Source organism: Drosophila subpulchrella, chromosome 3L (genome assembly GCF_014743375.2).
Source record: "Drosophila subpulchrella strain 33 F10 #4 breed RU33 chromosome 3L, RU_Dsub_v1.1 Primary Assembly, whole genome shotgun sequence".
Taxonomy (NCBI): Eukaryota; Metazoa; Arthropoda; class Insecta; order Diptera; family Drosophilidae; genus Drosophila; species Drosophila subpulchrella.
In genome coordinates this window covers 9,263,380-9,276,298 of record NC_050612.1, presented here as the reverse complement: position 1 = coordinate 9,276,298, position 12,919 = coordinate 9,263,380, and the positions used below count along the sequence as shown (strand labels likewise).

At 42.8% G+C, this 12,919-nt stretch overlaps 2 protein-coding genes across 3 annotated transcripts; both read right to left on the bottom strand.

Annotated features, from left to right (window-relative positions):
• Positions 1-171: 171 nt before the first annotated feature.
• LOC119555101 (arginine kinase) lies at positions 172-1,472 on the bottom strand. The gene has a single exon (XM_037866319.1). The coding sequence runs from the start codon at positions 1,429-1,431 to the stop codon at positions 259-261; it is 1,173 nt and encodes a 390-aa protein (XP_037722247.1). The 5' UTR covers positions 1,432-1,472; the 3' UTR covers positions 172-258.
• Positions 1,473-5,403: 3,931 nt separating this feature from the next.
• On the bottom strand, positions 5,404-9,358 carry LOC119553623 (T-box transcription factor TBX6). 2 transcript variants are annotated; one of them, XM_037864092.1, is made up of 5 exons: positions 9,144-9,358; positions 8,472-8,640; positions 6,883-7,150; positions 6,678-6,815; positions 5,404-6,030 (listed from the first exon to the last, which is right to left on the bottom strand). In XM_037864092.1, exons 1-5 carry the CDS (start codon positions 9,232-9,234, stop codon positions 5,521-5,523), a joined length of 1,176 nt encoding a protein of 391 aa, XP_037720020.1. In that variant the 5' UTR covers positions 9,235-9,358; the 3' UTR covers positions 5,404-5,520. The 2 variants fall into 2 exon arrangements, with proteins under 2 accessions (XP_037720020.1, XP_037720021.1); XM_037864093.1 differs by lacking the exons at positions 8,472-8,640; positions 9,144-9,358 and adding an exon at positions 7,268-7,413.
• Positions 9,359-12,919: the final 3,561 nt, after the last annotated feature.

The window sequence follows — 12,919 nt, the reverse complement described above, 5'->3', positions numbered from 1 at the left end:
AAAACTCAACGACTGTGTTGTCTTGAATGGTTTAGGAGGATAAAAAGCAATCAAATAGGGCTGGTTAACCTCTATAAGAAATCTGTTTAGATATTAGATATTAGTTTTTGAAAAAACTTGCACATATTTCAAAAACAACCTCTAAAGCTTTATTTTGGGGTGGATCGTTAATCAGAAAATAATTACTTAAATTTTTAAAATACATTTCAATGTTTAACATCCAAAAAAGACAGCCTAAAAGTCAACCTGGATTCCAGACTAGGAATTCCTTGCCTTACATTCGGCTTCTATGAGGCCCTTAATCCCGTCGTGCATTTCCTTGATAATCTCGTATTCGGTGAGTCCCATTCGCCGCTGGTTGGATATATCGTGCACCCCATCCTTGGCCTCCGAATGCTCCCCCGACGTGCCGCGGATTTGGAGGCGGTACTTCTCGGCCAGCTTTTTCATCTCATCCGGTTGGCACATTAAACTGGGCAGCCTTATGTGGACCGAGGCGCGAATGGAAGTGCCCAGGTTGGTGGGACAGAATGTCAGGAAGCCCAGGCGTTCATCCCTGTTGAACTCGAGCTGCTTACCGAGGGCCTCCACGCCGCCCACCATGCGATCGTAGACCTTGCCCAGATCGCCACCCTTCTCCATAGAGATGATGCGTATGTGGTCTTCCTCGTTGCACCAGACCAGGAAGTTCTTGGCCTCGTTTAGGAAGATGCCACGTCCGATGGGCCAATAACGAGAGGCTCCAGCGGCTGCCAAGAACCGATCGCCCTCCTTGAACAGAAAGTGGTCCGCGATAAGCTGTTCCTGGAGACACTTGTCCATTCCAGTCAGTGGCATGTATTTGCCTTTGTATTCCCCGCTAAGGGTCATCACCGCTCCACAGATCTTGCTCTCCAGCTCCCCGTAATCCTGCTCCGTGAGGCAGGGATTGAAGGGGAATCCCTTGATGGCTCTTCCGCAGCGGACACGAGTGGAAACGATGAAGTTGCTATCGGGATCCAGGTTCTCAAAGTCCTTGCCCTTACCAAACTTAGTGGCCGGCTGCTTGTCCGTCTTCTTGAAGCACTTATGGTAGTCCTCGATTAGGGGATCAAAAAGATCAGCGAATACTTTATATGCCTCCGGATCGGGGGCATAAACACCCATGCCGGAGTCATGATTACACAGTCCCGAGCTGATGCAGTGCAGCAGGGTGGAGTTGAAGGAGGGAGTTGTCTGCGTCTTCAACTTATCGAAGATCTCCTTGGTCAGGTGCTTCTTCAGCAGCGATTTGGATTTGGACTCGGTCAGTTTCTTGTAGCCCTCTTCCAATTGATCCAGGATCTCCTTGTCGATCTTACCGCCACCTTTGCTGGCATAGCGACTGATTGCTAGGTGCGTACAGAGACCCAAATATCGAAGTTCCAGCCGGGTTTTCAAATTTAACAGCATTTTTGGAGTGTTGAATTTCGAATGAATCAAATCAGGGTGGCCCTAGTTGTCAAGTGACACTATACCAAAGGTCTTAAATAAATGTACTAAAGAAAAACACAAGATATATCTTAAGCATACTACCAAAAAATAGTAGGAAGGTAGGAAACTTTGATATTTGCTATAAGCTGTTTTTTAAATGTAGAAAGTGCAGATATAATACATAACTTTCCTATTCCTTATTAATTTTGTTCTTAAATTATAAGATCTTAAGTTATCTGTGCGGAAGGACAAAAAATTATTTAATTTTTTAGACTTTAGAAATACGTTATCCCTTTCCTGCTAATATTTAAAATGTATACATTTGTTGCACAGTGTAATCGATAGCAAAGTTTCAAGCCAGTGTAAGATACATGTATATTTACGCTGAGCTGTACGAAGTCCTATGTAAAATGTTTGTCAATTAATGTAGAATTATCTTACTTTAAGGGGAAAGGAGTTGTGAAGAAAGTGGTGAGGGGTTGTTGCTATGCAGAATGGGGGTCAAAGAGAAAGACGATGTTGGTGTTACCAGCTCAGGAAAATTAAGACTCATGTTCATGAAGAGGAAGAACACATGGCGCCTTGACTCAAAAATATTGCATTTTTGAGCTTGATAAAAAGTGTAGGAACAGAGAAGAACGAGAATGGATAATATAAAAAATAGGAGAAAAAAGGGGGAGAATGTCGAAGGATTAGTAATATTTTCTTTTAAGACTTTTATTTTATAGAGATTTTGGCGTACAGAAAATATACGTTAAAAGGCAAAGAAATAATTAGAGAAAATTTGGCTTTTGTGTCTATTGTGTCTGCGAAATTGTTATGCATTCAAATTTAGTGCTGCAAATCCTACTTATAATATTAAAAACCAAAAGGTGTGTTAAATATAATAACTTAACACAAGCCACCTCGACCTGTTCTCGTTCGCACAATTTAATTTAATGTTTGCAAGCTGTTGGCTCGTAAAACAGAGAACGACAACATTTTTATAGCTTAAAGCTTAAATACCAAATCAAATATATTATAATTAGCAATAAAAAACAACAACAACGGCAACAACAACACGCTAACATGTGGCGCAAATAAAATTCAGATCCGAACGGCAACACCTTCTCAATAAAGCATCGTTATCCTCATTATCATTATCAACAGCTTTGACCGCAAACCGGATTTCGATTTGGTTATCTGTAGGTATGGACCAACCTACACATAAAAATTCATTAAGTATATTAAAACAAGCGCAAATTACAAATGCAATATGTGAGCGTCTCCGATTTCCATTTTTATCTCATAATCTACGAATTTTGACGCTTTTTGCCACCGTTTTTTCGAAAAGAAGTCAGCCGCGAATGAGCAAAAAATAAACCTAGCATTTAAAAAACACTTCTTATGCGCAGACGCCGACCAGATTTTATGTTTCTTTTTTTCCCGACCCCTTTTGTTTTTGGTGAAAACGTGCAAATCCCATAATTTAATTGTTTCAACATTGGAGATGTAAATTTATGCGCCAACAAATCCAATCGAAGACGAAGAGAAACACAAAGCGCTAATACAAAACTAAGCCCAAATTAGTCAAAGCAGCTTGAAACGCGGCTTCGTGTGGCGGGTGAATTATTTCGCGCTGCCTGGGATTACATTATGCATAATCTATGCAAAGGTTTCTATGAATGGAAGATCGGTTTTCGGTTCGGAATGGTCTTTGAACTATCCGCTTGCGGGGAGACTGGGTCGTCGGGGCTAGAAATTCTTTGTGGTCCATCTTCTGGCTGCACTTAAAAACTTAATTAAAAATATTAAACACGAAATGTTTGGCGCCACCGTTTAGGAAGCGCTCAAAAGTGGACCGTGGACCGCACACATCCACGGAGCGCCGAGTTATCAGCTCAATTATGCAAGCTGAAAGGCAGCCGCCGGCCCACAGACAGATTTGTCGCATTTGACACGATAATGCACACAAGGAGTGACCACACCAAAGTCGCTCCATCCGACTCGAATCGGCTTCTTGGCCGGCTCCCACTTCGTTTTGGCCTGGCCAATGGCCATAAAAGGTGCGATAAAACGAAAATTTCACAAGACGGCAGCAGCAGCACCTGCACTGAACGAAAAGTATTTGTGTATTAAACAAAGAAAAAATTTATTTACTTTTTATTTTATATTTACGAAATTTTTTAAGAATATAATTCTGTTTAAAAGAGTTAAGTATTTAAAAATTAGAAACACATATCTCACACTTTCAGTCAAAAAACCTCTGTTTCGCACATCATATGTATAGTTCAGTGTTTTTGCAGTTATAGCTTCTTTTAGTTCCGGTTTCGATTTTTAAATTTTTAAAGACGTAATTGTTTTTAAGATATTAAGTATAGAATATTTGCGATGAAGTTCAACCAATTTGATCTAAAGAGTTTGTAAATATAAAAATCACTATTTTTATACCCGTTACTCGTAGAGTAAAAGGGTATACTAGATTCGTCGGAAAGTATGTAACAGGCAGAAGGAAGCGTTTCCGACCCCATAAAGTATATATATTCTTGATCAGGATCACTAGCCGAGTCGATCTAGCCATGTCCGTCTGTCCGTCTGTCCGTCTGTCCGTCTGTCCGTCTGTCCGTCTGTCCGTCTGTCTGTCCGGATGAACGCTGAGATCTTGGAAACTATGAGAGCTAGGCTATTGAGATTTGGCGTGCAGATTCCTGAGCTTCTTACGCAGCGCAAGTTTGTTTCAGTAGAGTGCCACGCCCACTTTTACGCCCACAAACCGCCCAAAACTGTGGCTCCTACAGTTTTGATGCTAGAATAAAAATTTTAACTGAAATGTATTGTTCTCATCAATACCTATCGATTGACCCAAAAAAAAGTTTGCCACGCCCACTTTATCGCCCACAAACCGCCCCCAAACTTCAAAAAATCGTAAATATGAACGTGGATATCTCGGAAACTATCAAAGATATAGAATCAGGATTTCAGATTTAGATTCCGTAGCTTTGTACGCAGCGCAATTTTGATACGCGAATATGCCACGCCCACTCTAACGCCCACAAACCGCCCAAGCCTGTGGCGCCCACAATTTTCATGCTAGATACTAAATTTTAACTGAACTGTATCGGTCTCGTCAATACCTATCGATTGACCAAAAAAAAAATTTGCCACGCCCACCCTAACGCCCATAATGCTTAAATCTGTCTACCGCCGGTAGGTGGCGCATTTCAGTCTTGCTTTGCTGCTTGCTTATTTCCATTTCCCTTTGGTCCCTTTAGCTGAGTAACGGGTATCTGATAGTCGAGGCACTCGACTATAGCGTTCTTTCTTGTTAACCTTTATAAATGTTAACAAAATTTGTATTTTTAAGTTATTGTTTTAATATTAGTATTCACTTGGTATACTCATATAATTCACGTTTTTAAATAAAGCTAAAAAATTCTGGTCTAATTAAATACCCAGGTAGATACTCAGGTAGAAACAAAAATAAGAGTTTTAATTTATTTATTTCTCCTTCTTCTGAATATTTAATAAGAATCAAAAGATATAAATGTTTTTCTCCGTGTAGCCACCTCTGCGTCATCTCCTGCTTTGGGGGATCGGGCTAAAATCGCTGGGGAGTTGGGTCGGCAAAGACCAAACGGCCTGAAAGCCGTCAAATCGCTGCTCATAATGGACGCCTTATCTTTCGAGAATTGCTTTAACTACTACCGGAGTTGGATGTGTTTCAGATACGTGTGGCGGGAGTCGAGAATCGACTGCTCAGCATAATGGAGAGCATTAATTTGTCTTAGGCCCGCCAAAGCGGTCGCAAACGACTTTTGGCCCAGGCACTGCGAGATATCGCCAAACCTGTAAAAACGGAAATGCTGAAGGTTAGCTGACTTCCCCCACGCCGAATAGTTTTGCATTTTTTTAGATTTGTTTATTTTGGCCAAAGACACTTAAAACGAATTAACAAAGTATACGATTGCAGCAGGGTTCTTAAACGATCTTATAGTTAGAATACAGTAGCTTACAAAGTATATGCACACGTTTCTCACTAATCACAACAGAAGATGACTCCAACTTAAGTAGTTTGTTTTATGATTTAGTTCAATAAGCCAAAATGGCTGAAATGCTGAAGCTATTTCTTTTGGTGGAGGTTGAAGGCCTTGGTGATGTGGTGGGTGTGCTGGAGCCAACTGGTTGTGATGCCACAGGACTAACTGGAGCTTGAGTGGGCACAAATGTGGCTGGGGGCATGGGTAGCACCTGAGGAGGAACTGCACCAAAGTAGGCAGCTGCAAAGTTGGTCGGCAATCCGTGAGCTCCACTGGGTCCATAACTTAAGGGATGCCGGTGATACGGCGACATGGAGCTGGGTGCTGGGTGTGCTCCATAGTAAGCTGGGGAAACGCTGCCCGTTGAGTCCTGCTCAAAGTCCTGGCGCTGGCGCTTCGCCTGCGGGGAGTCACAGCTGCTCACACTGGAGCCATCGTCCTCCGACTCCAGACTGGAATTCCCACTGCTGTTCATCTTCCTCTTGCAGCGGGACTGACCCGTCTCACGGAAACCCTTGGCGAAGGGGTTGTTGTCGATCTTCAGTTTGGTTATGCGATCATTCTGGAAGAATAAAAATAGATTTAAAAGTTATTATGGGATCATGAGTTGAAATTACAGAAAATATCTCTTTAAACCTCTTTATAAAATCTTTTGATAGCTAAGAGTATACACATAATAAGAGATCAAACCAGTATATCATGAGTTGAAATTATAGAAAATGTCCCTTTTAAACTACCTAAAAAATCTTTTAATAGAAAAAAATATACACATAATAAGAGATCTGTACAGTTTATGAAGATTTACAATTTTTTAAAGAAAACGTTTGATATTATATCATTTTCAATCAATTTTGATACCAAAAAAGAGTATTATAGTAAGTTTTAATTTTTGAATGAGTTTTAAAAATGTTTTCGGGAAGATTAAAACCCAATTTGTACTTGATAAGTACTATTTATAATAGTGAAAACCGATCTGTATTTGTTCCGTCTGACAGAAATCTGATCTACGAGGCGTCAGTAAGTAGCCGTCTGCTGGAAAGCACTTGAAAAGTTCCCCTGCGAGGATCCCAGTTAGGATCATCTCAAGTGCCTGGCGAGGCGACAAATTTGGAAATGCCTCAATTAGCCGACGACCCCCGCGGAGCCTTTGTCTCGTCAAAGATTCTCAATGGAGGAAGATGAGGATATATGGAATGGTCTGGAACCCACCTGATAGGCCGTGACAGCTACGAACTCCGTCTCCGGGAAAACGAACGCCTGCTGAGGAGCCCAGGGAAGCTGGGTGAGCTCGCTGCTGCGGATGATGTGCAGGCGTGGCTGGTACTTATGCATGCTGGCCAAAACGATCTGGAGGAGGAAATGATTATGATAAGTAACGCATTTAAACAGAGTCTTAAGAGATTTTGCAACTTACATGTCCGCTGCTGTCCAGGGTATTGTTGGTCAATTTGACCTTGTTGAAGAGCAGTGCCTGGGATTGCCAATGGGCACCCGTGGCCGGGCTATCCGGATGCAGGTACATCCTCTGTGGGCTCTGGGGCTCGGCTCCTCCGGCCGGAACCCACTGGGAGCCGGAGAACTTGTAGCGACAGTCGCCGATGGGCACCATCTCGAGGAGCACGCAATAGCTGGCCTCCTCCTCCAATCCGCTGAGCGAAACCCGCATCGAGGGGAACATGCGTCTGCAAGGAGGAAGAGAATAGGACTTGATTAAGTGGCCTGCCACGAACTGCATATAAATCAGGGAGGAAGGTAGCATCGCCAAAGGAGGCGTCGCCCGTTCATCTATTCTATTTTACTTTATTTCGCCTTTGATTTGTGGTCCCGGCTAACAAGTGTGTAATTATGGACCCAAAGGCGGGCAGCGGGAAGTCTGACTCAGAGGTGAAGTATAGCTCGGCATAGCACATCGTATCGATTTAAAACATAACGCAAACAGAACTCAAAAGATCCCAAAACAATATGCCACCGGCAAATGATTAATTGTGCGGCAAATCGGTGGATCGAATGGCAGGGAAGCTATAGCTTCTACAGCGGGGGAATCTGGCGCCAAGCAATTAGACAAAATCTGGGAGTCGCCCTAACGGCTTCCAAGCGTCGAATGCATGTCTAATGAGCCGAGAAAGTGACTGCCATAGCGGATTAAGCCACACAGAAAATAATGTGTATCTGGTATTTTAAAAAATATTTTTATAAGAAATATCACATTAAGATATTTTACTTTATATAAGTACCAAATGTTTTGGATAAATAAAATACAAAAACATATCGTGATATTTTTAAGACAAATCTAATCCCCAATTTAAACCACACAGAAAATAATGCATTTATAACTATGCTTTTAAAAAGAATTTTACGCTAAGTTTATGAGTGTAATGACATAAGAGAGAGCCCCATGATATTTTGATATTTTTTCAAGACAGTTTAAATGCCCCATCTTGTTTAAAAAGCTTCTGAGTTTTTTTCCTGTGTAGGTTTGCAACTTAAACTTCGTGTTCAGCTCATAATTATGTAAATTTGTCTCGGCTCCCGCTCGGTAGTCGCTGTTCGATAGTTCCCCTATCTGAGATATCTTAGGGTCTGTTCGCTCCAGAGAAGGGTCAGTGAAGGGAAGGAAAGGGCACCACAGGGCAGGGCATTGTGGGCAAAGTGTGAAAAGCGCAGGTAGATCGGACAAACTCGATTGTCAACGCCGAAACCGAAAGAAGAAAGATTTTTATGATCGGTCCGGCGCCAGGGCGGCGTCTTCCTCTTGTCTTCTCCTCCGCCGGCTACGCTCCGCACTTGTTGTCACTCGGAGCGAGAGCTCCTGCTGCGTTTTGAATTATGGCCAGGCGCCACATTAGGACCGGAAAAAAATTGAAAGGTTCAGGCAATGGGCATTGGGATAGTGAAAAACTAACCCTGGGATAGGAGCAAATATTTACATAGGCCGTGCGTTGCACTTGACTTTGGGAAAACTCGGGCTATTTGCATAGGATAATGGGTTCGCGGGAAACTTACCGGCCGCTCTTTGTGATGATCATCTCGGTGCCGATTTTATGGAACTGCTGCCACAGATCGTTGTTCTCCAACTTGGCCTCCACGCCGGGCAGGGTGGGGCGGCTGGGCAGCATCATTTGCGGCTGCTGGTGGTGGGGCATGTTGAAAGGCAGCATCGATGGGAAGGGATCTGGAAGAAGCGGTTTGGTTGGTTCATTAGTTTGGCATGGACTTTGGATAGAAGTCTTCAAGGAGGTGGTACTCCGATAAGCATATTTCTAGATTATCCACTGTTATAAAACATATAAAGACTAGATGCTATCGTCTATAGTACTATTAATAATCAATTTCTAAGGTAATCACAAAGATTCGATCTCTAAAAAGCAATAAAAATATCTCTGTTACAAAAACGGCTAATCACTATAAAAATAAAATATACTACAAAGTCTGTTTAGATAGTATGATATAGTATCCAATATTCTCAAATATTTAAATCATTACTAAAGTCTTATGAAAAAACTGATATCATTTTACATCTATTTTTTAACCAAGCAATGAAAGTGAATAGATTGAAATGTCTTGAATAATAATATCTTATATCATCAAACCCCCTATTTGGTAGCTTTCAAAAATGACAAGCCCATTTGCCGACGGCACTTGATCCCCATCTATAAACCTTAGACGTAAACCCACCTGGAATGCGCTGCATGATCTGCTGGCGGTAAATCTCATGGGCCAGCTGCTGCTGCATCCGCATATCCATTAGCTCTTGCATGGAAAGCATTTCGAATCACTTGCACGGGGTATACGAGTCACTCCGTAAAATGTGTCTGGGTTCTGATATGATATCTTATGATATTGGGTATTCTTCACTTCACTCGCTCGCAACTGAAGATGCGCTCTGGGGTTCTTTCACGCTCGACGTTTCGCAACGAACTGATCTCGAGTTGCTCCGCTCAAGTGCTAACTCGCCGCGGCTCGCAGCCAGTTTTTCCCGATCTGCGATGCCGAGCTACCTGCTCTATTGGGAAACCGGTTCTCCAGGGGGTATGGCCTGTGATTGGCCGACGGAAGACGCCTACGCTATATGGTGGCTATGGTTATCCCGCTCTGGCGAAGATCGGCGGATCCGAGGAGAGGTCGCCATTTTGTGAGCAGGGAGCGGGAAAAGCGAGCTGCGTGCAGCCGAGTGGCGAAGTTAACGCTTAGCCCTGTTGATTTTCATCAGCCGCAGTGTTTTTCTGCGCCACTGCCTCGCAACATTCCCTGTCTCCCTCTCGATCACTGTCGGTTAGGGGACATGAATATATATATATATATATATATGGTGGATGGGATATGGCGTTGCTTGTAATTTAGAAGTGAGATTTTCCACAGCGCGCCTGTCTGCTGTCTTCAGCTGCCGTTGCCTTTTCTTCTCCTCGGTTTTTTGTGTTTCTTTTCTTTTTTTTTTTGGCGCTGTCGGAAAATGTCCATTGCCATTTCCATTGCAGCCGTCTTCCGTTTGGGCCCGTCTCGCCTTCTTCTTCTGCCTTCCCCCGTGTAATTAGCTGGGTTCGGTTCCCTATCTTCGATATCGTCTGGCGTTTCTTGAGTATTTATGTACTTTGCTGCAGACAGGTGAAACATAAATTTTGTTGGCTTTGTTAATTGCCCGTTTTGGAATTTCGATATGCCCTCGCTATTGATTTGCCAGCCGATGCGTTGGGCTAACCGAAAATAAAGGAAATGAAAACCTGGTACACCTTATAGATACATAGTTCGAGGGTCTGGCTCGAGGGCCTATTGATTAGTGCTTGTCAGCATTGGAAATTACTGCATAAAGTGCCTGCGGGTGGAGGTGGATTGAAATGCACATTCCAAGCACCCACAGGAAGTATGATAATTGCTATTGAATGAGCTATTGATCATTAAGAACGCATTTCAATGAGTCACACTTGTATATTGTGATTATCTCTAGAATTTCCTTAAAGTGTTGCACTAAGGGCCTTGATTTTTTTGGAAATATTATTTAATTGATTTTAGTTTGTTTCCAAATAAAATGAAATCACTCAACCACACTAAATTTTAGATAAAACTGGAAATGCTATTTCAGTTAAAAGGGACTTACAAAAATTTGGTTTTAGAATGTAATGAAGGTAACATATTATTGAAATATGTGTCAATGGATTACTTATACTTTATTTTTATAAGAAAATGTTACTATTTATAATGTGTATTTTGCACTAAATTTATCATCTAACGTAATATGCTATTTGTAGTGAAAATAAAATATTCATAAAATTAAATCCAGTTCTTCTATAATAATATTTTTATAGTTTAATTTACAGACTACACAGAATTTTTGTGCTTTAATAATCTTCTTTCAAGGCTGAAGTCCACCTAATACCTTTATAATGCCATTGATCTTGAACCTGATTTGTGCCCCAAGAGCATTGCAATTTGCAACAGACCAGATCTGTCAAATAAAAAGGGCAATCCAATGACAGACATGCGTTTATCCCTCGACTCGTCGTCAGCAAATAATTTCAGGCTTGAGTTCACCGCCAGTCGACTAGAAAGAAAGTCTGTGTCGAAGAACCTCTATTAAATTAGCATTTCGCTGTCGTTCGGCACGCTCTTCCGAATGATGTCCATTCCCATGTCCCAAGATCCCGTCTCCGGATCCGGACGAGACGGCATATCGCCGGTGCTTAGCCAGCTGACGATGATGACTTCTCGCTGCGAACGGCGCCAGAAAATCGTAAAAATATTTTTATACAAATATCGAAGCAGTTAGAACAAAAGATTTGATTTGGAATCGTAAACGTAACGCTTCACGCCTTTAGAAAGACCGACAAAGGGATGTCACACAAAAGACGGTAGACGCAGCTGAAGGATGCAAAGAGATCTCTCTTTCTTCAGATAATGTATATCTGCGACCCTTGGATAACTCAGGTGTAATTGCGTCATCCGGGTGTAGGAAAAACTAGATCGAATTAGGAATGAGAGACATAAGTTGACGCGACATCGGCACAGCCCACAAAGTGACCACGCTCCGAGAATCTCTGGGATCCCCAGGGACTGGGACGGAGACAGGTCGTTTTGCGGTGTGTCCTTCGCTGGGTGTGAAGTGTCCCGTGGGCGGCGGTATCCTTAGTTGCTTGAGATGTTGCCTACGCCTTACCTGAGCCCTCTCTGTCGTCTGTCGCCAATTGAAGTAATAATTTTCTATTGTCCTGCGACGCGCCTTCCCATAAAGCAAAGGACTTTCGGAGTCCTCAGAGACGCGACAAGTGGCTGAGTTCCCTGCGCTCAAGTAGCTGATGGCGCCAGACGAACCAAGTCCCTCGGCCAGAGGATATCTTTGTGAGTCCGCTATCTGCCGCCTTGGATCTGAAGATGCAGATGCTGAACGGTAGCGGTCAAGCTGCCAGAGGTTGACAACGACATATGTACGTTCGTGCCGGATAAGATTGGACCAGAGCAGATTACCGAAAGAGGGAGGGGGCTTGGACTTCGATATACGGGTGGACGGAAGCTCCTGAGCAACCCACACAACCTCTGGCAATTAACATATAACCGACGATCAAAATGACCAGCCATATTCATATATTAAAAGACCATCAGCTTATAAATGCCCATAATCATTGGGACAGGTTACATTTCCCCCCAATTCGACAGATCAATAAATCATTGGCAACCCTAATTAACCAGCTCGCAGCCATGGAAACCCGTGTGTCACCTGCCTGGTGAGATGAGAAGATTGTAAGATCTGGAAGATCGTGAGCTGCCAAAACTACAAGTTACACATAATTTACCACAGACAAAGGCAAATGTCATAAAATAATATAAATGATATAAACGACACTGTCTGCGCCTAATAAGCCAGGGCGTGGCTTTAAGACCCATCCCAATCCAGAGTCCGAAACCTAAAAATCCTGGGAAAACGGTATGGGCATAAAGATGCAAACTACACGATAAAGTTAGCTGGTTAGGCGCCTGCAACTAAATGCTAAACGAGTTAACCCGCTGATAGAGATCTTCTCTGTTTTTTTTTATCCCCCAGCTTCTTCTGGGGTTTTTTCCCTGGGTTTTTGGTAGATAGTAAGGTGCGTCGAGAGCATCATTAAGGCAGGAAGACGGAGGTAACTCCGGGACTCCAGACCACAAGCAACGATGATTTAATTTTCCAACACGCTTTCTACCACGCCAGCATATAGTTTGGGATTTTGCTTTTTGGTTTCTGTATTCTGTATTCGGTTTTTGGTATTTCTGGGATGATCGATGGCCTGTCGCTGAGATGATCACTTTCTGTGGCTGCCTAGCGGCTACTAGTTGAGATACTTAACGACGACCCAAGAGGGCGCCATCGGGCCTTATAATTTGTTAAGATGTTTGGTCGATCCATCGATCGATGGCTGGATTGATGGGCCTTTCTCTGCATAATATTTATGAATATTTCTCACGGCGAGAGTTCAGATGCCCAG